Source organism: Xenopus laevis, chromosome 7S (genome assembly GCF_017654675.1).
Source record: "Xenopus laevis strain J_2021 chromosome 7S, Xenopus_laevis_v10.1, whole genome shotgun sequence".
Lineage (NCBI taxonomy): Eukaryota > Metazoa > Chordata > Amphibia > Anura > Pipidae > Xenopus > Xenopus laevis.
The window spans coordinates 31,636,525-31,651,665 of NC_054384.1; the positions used below are offsets into that span (position 1 = coordinate 31,636,525).

Consider the following 15,141-nt stretch of genomic DNA (forward strand, 5'->3'; position numbering starts at 1 on the left):
TAATAAAAAGGCAATTACAATACATACATCTCATCCTCATATGCACAGATATCCCTTCATTTGAGCCGTCGTCTAGCATCATGTTCAGATTAAGGTTCTTGGGGTCCAGAGTAGGATATTTACCAGTAAGGGACATACATATCTGATCTCTCAGTACTTTTTTGACTTTAAATAACCTAAAAGAAAAAACATATATTTTAGGCTAATACTGATATCAGTAGAACTAATTGACAACCTTGGGAAAATCCAAAATCCTGGATGCAAACACATAAACCAGCTTTGACTATGCAAAATGTAGTCTCAAAAGTTAGTTGCTTATCAACAAAGCTGCAAATTATATTTATATTTGGTAGGGATCATGACTTACCCATGCATTAACGGAGATGAAATTTTATAAAAGAAAGTATTTAAATCATGATCTGTGTCTGTTATTTTGATAGGACAGATTGATTCAAGTCTCCTGCGTATATCTTTGGCGTAGACAAAAGCGGAGGATTCAAAATCTTCTGAATAGTCATCTAGAAAATAAAATTGTTTGATGTTAGCAGGGAAATGCCTTCACATACATAGAATAATTATATTATCTTTCAATCAGCATCTGTACGTAATCTACATGGTTCAATAGTACAATGCGGTAGGATGGATTTCAGGATAAAATAAACAACCTTCACACACTAAGGCCGCACCTGTGGATTCTTTCCATACGTACCTATTGCGTCAGGGTGTAAGTATCGGTCTTCGAAGATAACGGGAGGAGATTTCAATATCACGTTCTCGTCCAGGCACTCGAGAGGACCATTGACTTTTAGAGCTTTTTTTACTTTTTTATAAATCCGTTTATGGCTTTGGACGCTGCAATGAAAAATGGGTTTTTGCTTAGAAATATATCAAGGCCAAAGATCAGTAATACATTAAAAAGCTGTAGTATCCAATAGCAACAAATTACTTTTAAACACCTGATACTGGCATGACATTTTCATATAAATGCATCCCGTAGAGGAACCATAAATAGTTTCCATAAAGGAGCATAAATGCAATATTCCCCAGAAAATCAGATGACAACAGACTTTCTCTAAACATAGATATTTAAAGAAAAACCATTGTACTCACGTTTTCTCATCATATAAAACAGCTTCTTGTCTCAGATGCTCAGTAGAAAAGAACAAATTTTTGAAGTTTTCATTCTATAAAACAGTAAATAGACACAGTTGATAAGCACTACCGTGAGAGATAAAGGCGGTGTAAACTGAAGATTAAGTGCTATTCAGCGTGTTTCTTGCCTTCATTTTCTGCTGCAATAGTTTATTCTCCAAGGAGACTTGAAGAAATGTTCCCCACAGATTTAGAAGTTCGGCTGATAGCTGGATTAGGCTGGCATTTATTGCTTCCGCCACATCATCGAGGTCTTCCATTTCCTGTTTTTAAAATATTCAATAATTGACACATTGTATAAATATGGAGACTACAGTATGTAAAGTACTTTTTAAAACCCCAATATTATAAAGAAACCAGTTTGGGGTGGAAAGTTGGTATTATATCATGAAATAAGCAGTGAGCAAACCTACCGTCACTTTGTCAGAAAACTCGCTGAGCCGGGCTTTTATATCAAGTTTTTCTGAGGAGGAAACAAAGACCATGTAAATGAGCAGTGAAACAATGGCATTATATTACAATTCAAAATAATGTTTTTTATAGCTAACAATTGAATCTGATCGTATTCCCTTTCCCTCTTGACTTGCCCCTGTGATATAAAAAATAGAGTGGATCAGACTGAGGGAATGATAGCCTATAGGTATAGGAATGGTATGCCAGAAGACTCTAAGAATACTTTGGGAAATAACGATGTTAGTTCTTGGGAGTACCTCTACAAGGGAATTTAGAAAGCAAAGGGGTAATGTAATAAACATTTGCAGCAGGTCTACTAAGCCATAGTAACCAAAGAAAATGTCCCATTTACTGGTTACCAGTTAAATATCAAGCCTGTGAATACTTGCTATGACATGGTTCAAATTTTAAAATAGCTTATTACATTAACCCACATGTTTTCCTTCAAGTAATAATTCTTTAACTTTGCCTTTAAAGGCTACGACACACTACAGTGGTTATTTATCAAAGTCTGAATGCCAAAAACGCAAAAAGTTAGTTTTTTTACTAAAATATATATATATATATATATATATATATATATATATATATATATATATATATATATATATATATAAAATCGCAATTTCTGGTGGAATTTTTTTTCCGAGATTTATTAAACCCAGAGGATGGAAAAAGTCAGAATCCAAAAATACAGCATCTCAGACCTGCCGATGTTCTATATTAATCAATAGGAGATGTCCATATCCTATTGGGAAGCCTCTGTGGTCTGGAATTAACCCAAAATTCATCTATTTTGGACTTTAAGGTCAAAAATCTAAAAAATTCAGGCTTTCCTGGAAAAAATCCCCGATAAAATCGTACGATTCGGATTTTTGCTCTATTTTATCAAGTTTGTCCCTGATCTGATTAAATTGTGCTTTTTTAGTGATGTATAAGGTCCAATCGGGAATTCTAACCACCTGGTACCCACCACAGGTAAGTAACATCTCAATAAAATGGAAAAGAAAAGCCTTGTTAGAGTTGTAGGCAATAGTGCACAGCTACTTGTGGTGCTTCCTAGTGACCTGAGTTAGTGGGTGTTTTACAACCATAATGTCCCATTTATTTCTGCTGTAATATTGACTCTAAGAAAATAGAAGATAGGCCAGAGTGTAAACTTACGGTCACTTTTGGATAACTATATGTACATTTCCAAGAGGAAAAAATGTGTTTTAAAGTGACTCATCAATATCTATTATCAATTTGGGATGGTGGGTGGTCAGAGAGAGAGAGAACAACGTTTAAATTAACTAAGTTGAACCTAAAAGAACTGGCCGAATATGAGACACAAAGTAGAAGCAATCCAATACCAAGTTCCAGCCTGAATGAGGAAGGCAGCGTTTCTGATATGGAGGTCAAGTATCTGCAGAATCCATCATAGGAAAGCAGCAAGCAGGACCGTAGTGTTGAATGGAAACGGTAGGCATGCTGCAGTTGTTTCTCTTTTATCACAAAACATTTAACCTAAAATAGAGAAGCAGAGGCATGAAGCAGGACACAAAGCAGTACAAGATGACACCCTACCACCCGCCATTTTAAGCTAGTTACATAGAATGGTGCAATTGTGAGACTCGTTACAGTTGGGGTTCAGGAGGAGGGAGGGAGAAAGACTGTTAGAGGGGGCCTGGGGTTGTCTGTAAAGTATTGTTTACATTTAGGGGGTTATTTATTATGCTCCAAATATCTGAAATTCAAATAATTCGTAGTTTTCAAACTAAAAAAAAAAACTACTAATTTTTCTGGAATTTATTAAAGCCTTATGGTCTTAAAATTCTGACTCTGAAAATCCGGCATCTCAAAGCTCTTGCGGTTCTGTATAATTCAGTGGAGAAGGTTCCAGTGTCTGCGCTGTTGTCCATCCGTACTTTTCGGGCAAGGTTCCGAAGTTATCGGATTTTTGCCTGACCCAATTTTTCTGACTTTTTTAATGATAAATAAGGTCCATTCAGGCAGTGGGAGTTGATCGGATTTTTATGTTAGAAATACTTAGAAAAATTCGGACCTCGGTAAATAACCCCCTTAAAATACTGCTCAGGTTAATGTGTTTTACCTTGTAGAAAGTTCAGATAGTATCCATGTTTATTACTTACATTTGACAATTTCTTTTTGCAGGTTTTGCCAAAAATGGCACTTTTCAACTTCTGTATTTTAGTCTTTGTCCTTTGGATCCAAGGAATTATTTTGACTACTGAGGTTTTCTCGTAAAAGCTGTTAAAATAACAACAATTTGTGTGTATATTATCTTGAAATTAATATTATTTCTTAATGGAATAGTAAAATGCCATGTCTATAGCTGACAATAACAATCCATGTACTTACCTCTTCAGTGGGGGTTGTAATACAACCAACATGGCATGAACCTCGATCGATGACTTTGAAAATGACTTAAACATTATATTCATGTGGTCATGAATCCCTTGATGCAGGTTAAAGTGCAGTGTTGTGTCCTGGCTGAAGAATGGTACCAAATCCTTAGGCTTGTTTAATCTGTTCAAATGAAAACAGGCCAATGTATTAAAGACAAATCAGATTTCCCTAACCCATCAGTCTTGTAGGCTTTATTGTATTAGAAAGAATTGTATGCTACTTTAGGGAATAGTAATACCAGCTACTTAACCAAGTCTATTGATAGGTTCGTATATGTGCGTATGTATATACAGATATGCACTTAGGATCATTTGGAAGGGTTGTACAAAAAAGGATGAAGGTTGCACACTCAAAAGTAAAATTCACGTGGTTTTATTTTGTACAAAAGTTTAATAAAATCAATAAAGCAAAAGCCCTACACGTTTTGACCCTAGTAGGTCTTCATCAGGGCACAAAATCAAAGTATAATCAAAATTTCTTTTCTTTATTATATTTTGTTTATTGAGTTTTTGTATGAAATAAAATCATGTGAATTTTTCTTTTGAGCGGATAACCTTCGTCCTTTTTTGTTCATTATGCGTTAATGAGTCTATTTGGGAGTCCTGAAAGGATTGCACCTCACTTTGTTGTTGCTCATATATATATCAAGGTTCAAATTTAGAGTTTATGGGAGTTTATAAAAACTCCCATAAACTCGAAATTCAGAAAAAAGACCGAAATTTATTAAAAAACCTAATTTCTTAAATTCAAATCGAATTTGATAACGTTTGAATTTTTTTTTAAAAATTTGATTTTCAAACTTCCACCAAATGACTTCAAATTGATTGTAGGAGGCCCCCCATAGGCTTATATAACTCGAATCTAATTTGGACTATTCCCTAAAATAAACTAGAAATTTGAATTTTAAAATTAGAATTTTCAATTCGAACCTTGATAAACCTGCCCCTTGGTGTGCGCCCTTTTAGCATTTTAGTTTTTTGCATTTGGAAGGGTTGAACTTATGGATTGTTGTATTTTTTCAAATCAAATTAATTATAAAACAATGTAATTTGTTCTCATTTTTGATCAATTTCAATTGGTCTTTTTTAATATGAATTTCAAAGTTATGGGAGTTCAAAAAAGCTCCCATTACTTCATAATTCGACCCTTGATAAATCTGCCTCATAGTTTAATATAGTCTTCAATTCCAATCGTTTATGTACTTACCCTGCATAGCATACGTCGAAGACAATCCTGCTCTCCAGGGCATTCAGAGTCTCTTCAATCTGCAATTGTTGAGAAAACAGAAGAAACATAAGATATAGTATATGGAACACACAAACACAAATTTGTTCTAAAAGACCTTTAATGACTTACTTTACTTGTATCCAGGAGGATATTAATGGTGTAGATCGCGACATCGTCGATTGTAATAGCACTAGTGGTATCGACCATTTCAAATATGCTGGTAGAGAAGACATTGCCCTTTACTGAAGCCAAACCATCTGAAACAGAATATTTCACACAATTTGCCAAATGATTAAACAAGAATACTATTGAACAAGAACAACGGATAGTGTGAAAGCGTAAAATGTATGAAAATAACACTCAAGAATAGTCATTGGTTTAGGAAAACTGGGTCCAAATGTTGATCAGAATCAGTGCCTGGAATGAGGAACATAAAGCGTTCCATAGGAAGCACCTGAATCCATTGCACTGGACCTGAACATTCCATATGCAGAACTAGGTAAATAGGCGGCGCCATATGAGGTTATAAGTAACAAGTACCTTTAGTATGAAAAATTCTTCCTTCAACTGTGTGAGGAAGGTTCGTAAGGATCTCGAATGATGTCCTTATTTGATAATACCTACAAGCAAAAACAAAGTTTTTAATATCAATATTTAAAATGTAACATTAAAATCAAACTCCCTCTGCCCCATAAACATGTTCTTTTAAAGGGGACATTCATTTGCCTGGTGCTTCTATGTAATCCTTTCACTGGTAGACAAGCTGCTCTTTGCTGCGGCCCATATATATAATAGAAATATGATTTATTTAAAGGGAATGCCAATCCAAAAACAATTATATATACAGATATGGGACCTGTTATCCAGAATGCTCGGGACCTGGGGTTTTCCTGATAATGGATCTTTCTGTAATTTGGATCTTCCTACATTAAGGGGCAGATTTATCAAGGGTCAAATTGAAGATTAGAATTTTTAAATTCTAATTTTGAGGGGTTTTTTTTGTGTAATTTGACTAGGGAATAGTCAAAATTCAATTAGGGGTAGATTAATCAAAGCTGAATTTTTGAATTAAAAAAAACGAATTTTGCACTATTTTTTGTGTACTTTGACTAGGAAATAGTCCAAATTTGATTCAAATTTGAAAATATTTCAAAAATTCGAATATCAAAATTTATCATGTACTGTCTCTTTAAAAATTCAACTTCGACCATTCGCCATCAAAAACCTGCCATATTGCTGTTTTAGCCTATGGGGAACCTCATAGAACCTATTTGGAGCCAATTGGTGGACTTTGAAAAATCAAAGTTTTTCCCCAAAAAATTCGAATTTGATCGAATGCGCTATTACTTCGATTCATGCAATTCGAATTTGGCCGAATACAGACCTATTCAATCAAAAACAGACCTATTTGACCAAAAAAAATCTTTGACTTACCTTTGGTTGGTCTTTTTGAATTCGAATTTCAAAGTTTTTTCGAAATTCAACCCTTGATAAATATGCCCCTGATTATAGGACATTCTGAGTATTGAAGAACACTGTCTTAGAACCTGTCATATATAAGTATGCACCAAATCTAATATTCAGCTCACTCCTAGGATTTTTATATTTGGATTCAACCAAAACCCAGACCTTAACTACATAGGACCCCTTAAAGACACACTTACACGTTTTCTAGAGGAATCAGATTCTGGAATTGCTCTAGATGTAAATAAAATTCAATAGTTGCTTGAACTTTTTCCGTTGACATTCTGTTTGTTATATTGATGTTTCAGATTAATAAACTAAAATGCAAAAGAACAAAGTGGAAAGTGAGTAAAAATGGAAACTCGTTAATGCTTGAAACAACTTTTTTTTCATAATATAGCAATAAAAGGAACATCCTGAAAATATGTTGTAATGCATGTTGGTTTGTGTTGCATGTGTGTAATAAATGACCCTACTAGTGATGGGCGAATTTATTCGCCAGGCACGAATTTGCGCGTTTTACCGTCAGCGGATAAATTTGCGAACTTGCCATTGACTTAATGTGCGTCAATTGCCGCCAGCGTCAATCCCATTTCACAAATTTTTCGCCCGTTTCACGATTTTCACGGGACAAATTCACCCATCACAAGACCCTACTGATTAAATTGAAATCTGCTGGTAACTAATAAACATTATTACATTGCAAAATGCACTTTTTTATCGGTCTTATTATTAAAAAATGTCCAAAAGTGTTAAAAATCAACATTACAGGTTTTTCCCCCACTTACCTTGTTTATAAAAAGAAAGAAAAAAGATAAAAATTGATGTAGTTGCTGGAAAAGCTTTCCTACAATACAACTCAGTTGTGAAGTTGCAGGAAAACTGTTTCCTAATATGGTAATCCTACAATAGCATTTACTTACTGATGACCTCATAATGGAACTTATTATGGGATGGCTTGTGATGTCACAATGGTAGTTTGGATGACATCACAATGACATTTACTTACTGATGACCTCATAATGGTACTTATTATGGGATGGCTTGTGATGTCACAATGGTAGTAACTGATGACATCATAATGGCATTTACTTACTGATGACCTCATGATGGTACTTACTGATGACATCACAATGGTAGTGTCGTAGGGCAACTGTAGTATTGACTGAATGTAATTCACAGTCTTATTGATTCAAATTTAAATGTGCCTTTTAATAAACTGTGTAAAGATGTATATTAACACTGCAAAGCTTATCTTGCTTAATAAAAAGCAAGAAGAAAAGACAAATGCAGTGTGAAGCTACAGGAAAACTGATTCCCTAATGTGTTTTATTTACTTGACTTATGAATGGGGCAGATTTATCAAGGGTCGAATTTCGAATTTAAAAAACGTTGAAATTTGAATTAAAAAAGACCAACTGAAATTTATTAAAAAATATCTAAATATTTTTTTTGGGCCGAACAGGTCAGTTTTCAATAGAATATGTCCGTTCTCGATCGAATTTGAAAAGTAACAGCGCATTCGATTGAATTCAATTAAAAAAAAAAAATTTCGTCAAAGTCCACCAATTGACCCCAAATATGTTCTAGGAGGTCCCCCATAGGCTAAAACAGCAATTTGGCAGGTTTTAAATGGCGAATGGTCGAAGTCTAATTTTTAAAGAGACAGTACATGATAAAATTCGATATTCAAATTTTCAATTTCGATATTCAAATTTTTTTGCCGCGCATCCGAAAAGTTGATTGCATTAAAATCGATGTGCATCAACACTATTCGAACGCCAGTTGACTTTAACGCTGGTGTCAATTGACTTGCCAGAGGGCGTAAATTTTTGAGTTTCACTATTTTTTCGCGATTTGTTTGCCATTTCACAATTTTCACGGGAAATACACAAATTTTTCAGCGAAACGGGAGAAATTCGCCCATCACTAGCTGTAGCATCTGTTTCTATGACTCCATTTTCTGGAGACAATTTGTATTTTCATTTCTTATAATTTTGAGTTATTTAGATTTTTATTCAGTAGCTCTCTAGACTGCAAAATCAGCAATCCAGTTGCTAGTGTTCAAAATCCTCATAGCAACCATACACTGAGTTGAACAAGAGACTGGAAATATGAATAGGAGAGGCCTGAATAGAAAGATGAGTAATAAAAAGTAGCAATAACTATACATTTGTAGCCTTACAGAGCATTTGTGTTAGATTTGAAAGCTGGAAATAGTCAGAAGAACCAAAAAAAACTTTACTACTCAACTGCTGCAGTCTATATAGGCCTGTCAAAAAGTGCCAAGTGCTGGAATATAGCCCCCAACTCCAAAGGGCACTCAATTCAAAAATTCAAAGATATATTTCCAGTCAATTCTCAAAGTTAAAAAATCACTTTTTATTCATCATAAATATTAAAAAAGTAGGCATACAGACCAACCGATACTCCGGGCGGAGTATCGGTTGGTCTGTATGCCTACTTTTTTAATATTTATGATGAATAAAAAGTGATTTTTTAACTTTGAGAATTGACTGGAAATATATCTTTGAATTTTTGAATAGTCAGAAGAAGACAAATAATTTAAAAACTACAAAAAATGAAGGCTATTTGCAAAGTTTCTTTGAATTAGCCATTATATATAAATTAACTTAAAGGTTAAGCACCACTTTAATGCACCTGGTGCCAAGCTTAGAGCCTTGAGCAAGGAAAAGCTTCATATTCATCATATCCCTCAGGGGCCCCAACAACAAATATAAGAAAAGCCTACACCATTTTTTTTAAATATGTAATATTATATTATTGAGTAATGGCTTTGTCTGTGCAGATAATTTGGAGTATCCATTCATGAGATGTCGGACTATAAATATGGTTGCCACCTGGCCAGTATTTTACTGGCCTGGCTGGTAAAAATGATGGCTGATCCCAATGTTATTAATAGGAAGAAAAGATATATAGGAAGGTATTTTTTTCCAGAAAAGGTGCCAAACCTAAGTATAAACATGCAGCCATTTGGGCAGTAGAGGCTGAAGATAGTGTTGCCATCTGGCCGGTATTTTACTGGCCTTGCCGGTAAAAATGATAGTTGATCCCAATGTTATTAATAGGGGAAAAAATCAATATATAGGAAGGCCGGTATTTTTTTCCAGAAAAGGTGGCAACCCTAACTATAAATGAGCAGCCATTTGAGCAGTAGAAGCTAAAGATAGTGTTGCCACCTGGCCAGTAATTAACTGGCCTGGCTGGTAAAAATGATGGTTGATCCCAATGTTATTAATAGGGAGAAAAGATATATGGGAAGGCCAGTATTTTTTTCCAGAAAAGGTGGTAACCCTAACTATAAACGAGCAGCCACTTGGGCAGTAGAGGCTGAAGAAAATGCTACACTATTTTATTTAAATATATGTATATTGATTGAGTAATGGCTTTGACTGTGCAGATAATTGGGAGTTTGTTCATGAGGTGTCGGCCTATAAATGAGTAGTCATTTGGCCAGTAGATTTTGCAGGTAGCAGAGCTGATGGGGATACTGTAGTAATGAAAGAAATGTAGGGGAGAGACTAGTAATTTATTTGGCGTCACTAATCACCACAGGAATGTTTTGTAGCCCTGATAGCAAGGCCTAGTAGAGCCTGCCTAGAGTTAGTGGCGCCCACACGGAACAATTAAGCTATTGGAGTCTGGATGTGCTTATTATTCAGAACACGGCAGTGGGGTTCGTGCAGCCAGCTGTTAAGTGTAAATTCTGCTGCTCTAAAGACTGTGCGGCTCACTTTTTATTTATTCTGTCTCTGAGAACTACTAACAGCTGCCTCCGGTCACACAAGAACAAATGAGCAGTTTTTTAACACCCGGCGAAGGCTAGAGGGAGGCGGGGCATTCAGAATGGTGCCAACAGGCAGGACGGGACTGTGACGCGACGCGATACGTAGGCGCATATAGGGGAGGGCCGACGTTTAAAATAAAAGGAGCGGGCACGGCAAATTTACGCGCACTTTGCTGGAAACTCAGTTGTGTGAGGTTGTGGCAAGATCTCCTTAGCGCTCCAGCCTGCCCCCCTGCCTCCAGATATATTTGTAGTAATAGTCAGACAGAAAGACAGTGACGAGTCAGAGCAGCAAAATTCTTACTCATTGACAAAAAGGGCGTCTTTTTTTGTGAAAACAATTACTTCTCAAGCAGCTTTTTAAATATAGATGTGGGCTGTAATGACTTTGGGGTTTTACACATTAATTTAGTCAAAAACTAATGAGTGGAATCTGTTCAGCATCCCTTTCCTCACATTAAACTCTGGGTTGTGTGGGGGCCAATGAGTGCTAGAGTCATAATAAAGGGGAACCTCATTAAGTTGCTGCAGGAGGGCCTCGTTATTTATGTTGCTTTTGCTACTGGGCGGTGTTATTGTTCGGGGTTTGTTTTTGCTCGCGCTACACTTCTTTCGGGAAATTGTTACCATTCATTCTCTGCCACTACAACTGCCTTGTGCTGCTATAGTTTGAGGGAAAAAAAAATCAACATTACACTGAAAGAAAGTGTAAATACATATTCCTGTGGCTAAATAAGCACCGACTACCCGTTGTGGATGTTTGAAACCTGAATAATATCACACGTAACAGCAATTTGTTGATGAAATGTGGCCTGTAGTGAGACTGAGTTGTAGGTCAACATACAGTATAAGTGTCATGGAGAAAACCCTAAAGTGTCTCTTATGTATTTGATGCATCTGCTAAATACTTTGCCCTTCAGAAAGAGCAGGTGTGTGTTGTCCAGGTGATTCAGTTTAGGCTCCTCAATGTCTAGTACATTTTAATTGTAGAAAAGTTATTTGTGTGGAGTAAATACACGCACACGTGAAACACAAAAAATGGAAGAGACGTGGGGGCAGATTTACTATAGGACGGAGTGGCAAAAACTGGTGACAATTTGCCAGCGTTACCGGCAGCAGGGACATCGTCAATTTACAAATGGGCACTAGTGAAAGAAATAGGTGCTAACGGCCATTCGCCAGGCGACAATTTGCTCTGGCGAATGGACGTTACTCTGCAAATTCAATGAAATGCAGATTTTACTAAACGTTACCTCTTTCACAAGACTTGCCTTCACCAGCTCAGACCAGGCGAAGTGCACTGGAGTGCATAGATCTTTTTCAGCATTCGAATTCGGACTAATCCTTCTGCCCCGCTGAACCGAATCCTAATTTGCGTATGCAAATTAAGGGAGGGAAATAAGGTGACTTTTTGTCACAAAACAAGGAAGTAAAAAATATTTTCCCCTTCCCACCCCTAATTTGCATATGAAAATTAGGATTTGGTTCGGTATTCAGCCGAATCTTTCGAGAAGCATTCGGGGGTTCGGCCGAATCCAAAATAGTGGATTCAGTGCATCCCTTATTATAACAACTCTATTGTCTTTATTAAGGTTCCCTGGACATGTGTAATTAACAGTGGAAATATAATGTATTTGCTGCAACATATAACATAAAGATGTCCATTCAACTTTAAATTTCCCACAGTATGCAAATTAACCTGAGCACAAGACCACTAGCGAAGTTGCGAAATGAACGCTATCGCATATTCGCTTTGAATTGCTTGCAATGACGAAGTAATGCTAGCGAAAAGTCGCCAGCGGTCGGTGCCCACGACAAAACTCTGCATTTTAGTGAATTAGAGGTGTCTGAGCGGATTTTTGCCTAGCGAAGTGTAGCGATGGATGCGAAGTGGTCGCTAGCGACTTTTCGCTGGTTAGTGAATCTGTCGCTTGGACGGCTTTAGTGTTATTACTGTTGGGGATGCACCGAATCCCCTTCAGGGGATTCATCTGAATCCTTCGTGAAAGATTCGGCTGCATACTGAATCCTAATTTGCATATGCAAAAAAAAAAGTCACGTGATTTCCCTTCCCACACCTAATTTATGTATGCAAATTTGGATTTGGTTCGGCCATGTACAAACGAACCAAACCGAATCCTGGATTTGGTGCATCCTTAGTTACTGTTAAGGGCAATAAATGAATAATAAAGGTTAAGGCTAGCTAAAGGGTGTGTGAGTTACACAGGGTTGTACTATGGGTTGAACTGTGTGCTGACAACATTCCTGATAAGCTTAAAGAAGAAAAATACATCTGGAGATGGTGCACATTTATACAGAGAGGGTTAGGGTACGGGCAAACAGGCAGATTCAGGGAGATTAATCGCCTGGGCACAAATCTCCTCCTTTTTGGATGACAATCTCCCCAAACTGCCTTCCCCTACCTTCCCACCGGCTATAATAAAAAATCGCCTGCAGGAAGGCACTGGTGGTGCTTAGTTTTTCCGATTTCACTTGAAGTTTCCTCGTGAGGCAACTTTGGAAAACAAAGCACTACGAGTGCCATCCCGCTGACGATTTTTCATTATAGCCGGTGGGAAGGTAGGGAAAGAAGAGGATAAACATCCAAAGTTTAAAAGGTCAGTGCTTAATGAAGCTCAGGGGGAGAAAGAAAAATGGAAAAATGGACATTTTTTAGTGTAATATATACTTGTGACGTTGTAGTTCGACACTATCATATATTCCCAAATATACCTTTAGTGCAGTTACCCTTTAAAAGTCACCACGGCTTTTATGGTTATATATATATATATATATATATATATATAGGTCTAATCCCTAAACCCTATACTGAATTTAATGCACCAGCCAAATGACAATCTCTATAACTGTAATGATTCAGGCTGTCATGACCGGCACCCAATACCAGAACAAGTGCCAAGTATCCTGGTCTGCAAAAATTACATATTAGAAAAAACAAAACAAAAAACAACATAGCATTGTAGTTACATTGTTATCTTAAGTAATGAACAATCCAAAAAGAAAAAAAAATAAAGGTATGGTGGAGAACAACCAGACTTCAAGGCTACTGTTTGTAGAAGCAAAAATGCCCAAGATCACTGTTCAGAGACTACCATTTCCCAAGCTGCCCATATCTCTAAGTAACGAGGAATTTTATTATGAATTTTGGCAATTTTTATTCTAAGTATACTGAATATCATAAGCCAGTCCCTAAGCTCAGTTAAGTGACAGGACTGCTGGGAAAAGGCAGACAATAAGACAGGGAGCTATTTGGATCATCTACGCTGCTAAAGGACTGTTGTTGTCAACCAGCTGACTGAATATATAAAAAAATTCAGCGACTGTCCCACGGGCAATCAAGGCTACGACCGAGTCCTCCTCCAGCTCTTTGGGTTTTTGGGACATGGCAAGTCTTCCTTCATTAACACCTGTAAGTACGTCTTGGAAGATGGGGAGTACCAGAACTATGCAAACTCCAAAAAATCAGAAGGTGGGGACACTGTTGCCAGAAAAACGTTTCCGTTGACTGAAACCCTGACTGCTCAACGATGAGCAATTATGAAACAGCAGAAATACAGGCCCAGCTCGGTAAGTCATTTGTCCTTAATGTAAATGAATAACCTGCTCAGGACACAGACCTGTGGGTTGCAATGTAGAGTTATGAATTTTTACAATGAGGTTTAGGTTGAAATAAAGGAAATAAGAGCTTTGAGGATTGAGCTAGAAAATGATTTCAAGTCCATGTTCCTATCAGGCCACATTCAGATCTTTTTCATGTGGACCTGTTATTTTGCTTAAGGAAGGAATGTTGAAGTAATCATTATTAAGCAAGTTGCCACCTATCAGTAATACCAACTGTGGCAAACATAAATGTCTCCAACAGTTACAATTCCCTTTCTTCTCATAGACACCATCTCATTACAATTACACTTTATCATAGTTATTGCCCCTTTTCTTGACACCATGTTTCATAACAATTCACACCGTAGCAAAAGTTTTAGGGTATCAAAACGTAATCGGTGCCAGGGCTCCCTCCCACTTTTACTCACCCGTGTTCCTAAAAAGGCAGATCAAAGCAATCTGGCCTTCCAGGGATGGTTATCAATAAAATATCTGAGGACCAAAGTTATGCTAATTTTTATTTCTGAATATTTTTCTGTAGCAAATCTGTTGCCCCTGGATAATGGAGTGGACTGCAGCAAAGATTTTGTGCTCGCAGACAGAAGGCTGAGAAATTAATAAAATCATCTGACTTCATCTTCCCTATTTTTGTGTACACCTACATCATGCTCGGTCAGTCTGTACATTTTAAATTAGAGAGTAAAGCTGAAATCGATTCATTTAAATCATTGCAAAGGTCTCACCCACAGGCAGGTAAACCAACTGGACAGCTGGCAGTGTAGTCTAATAAGAAGGAAAGAGATTTGCCTCCTAGATCAATTACTACGGATTAGTTAACAAATCTAATTCATTTAGGCCATTCTGTTGTTGACACCGAGCTTGATTTAAATTGTCATCGCAGCCTCTTTTAAATATTTTTACACTGAAGAGGCCCTTCCTAATAGTGTCATCTCCTTCCGTATATTCTTATGGCTGTCCTCTTGTCAACTTCACCTCCAATGGATAAT

General features: G+C 36.8%; 1 protein-coding gene across 2 annotated transcripts in view; it reads right to left on the reverse strand.

Moving 5' to 3' along the window:
• LOC108697941 (protein FAM135A-like) overlaps positions 1-15,141 on the reverse strand; it is a 34,956-nt gene that overhangs the window by 4,802 nt on the left and 15,013 nt on the right. Inside the window, exons 2-14 of one of the 2 annotated variants that reach the window (XR_005962946.1) lie at positions 6,906-7,022; positions 5,782-5,861; positions 5,371-5,498; positions 5,221-5,279; positions 3,967-4,134; positions 3,738-3,855; positions 2,958-3,111; positions 1,566-1,615; positions 1,281-1,415; positions 1,111-1,184; positions 710-852; positions 368-518; positions 28-176 (exon numbers count right to left, since the gene is read on the reverse strand). Coding sequence is in view for 1 of the 2 variants with exons in the window: in XM_041571095.1 (XP_041427029.1) it covers positions 28-176; positions 368-518; positions 710-852; positions 1,111-1,184; positions 1,281-1,415; positions 1,566-1,615; positions 2,958-3,111; positions 3,738-3,855; positions 3,967-4,134; positions 5,221-5,279; positions 5,371-5,498; positions 5,782-5,861; positions 6,906-6,988 (1,492 nt within the window). In the remaining variant the exon portion in view is untranslated. Of the gene's footprint in view, positions 1-27; positions 177-367; positions 519-709; positions 853-1,110; positions 1,185-1,280; positions 1,416-1,565; positions 1,616-2,957; positions 3,112-3,737; positions 3,856-3,966; positions 4,135-5,220; positions 5,280-5,370; positions 5,499-5,781; positions 5,862-6,905; positions 8,791-15,141 lie in introns of those variants that run through there. The other variant, XM_041571095.1, reaches the window with a different exon arrangement.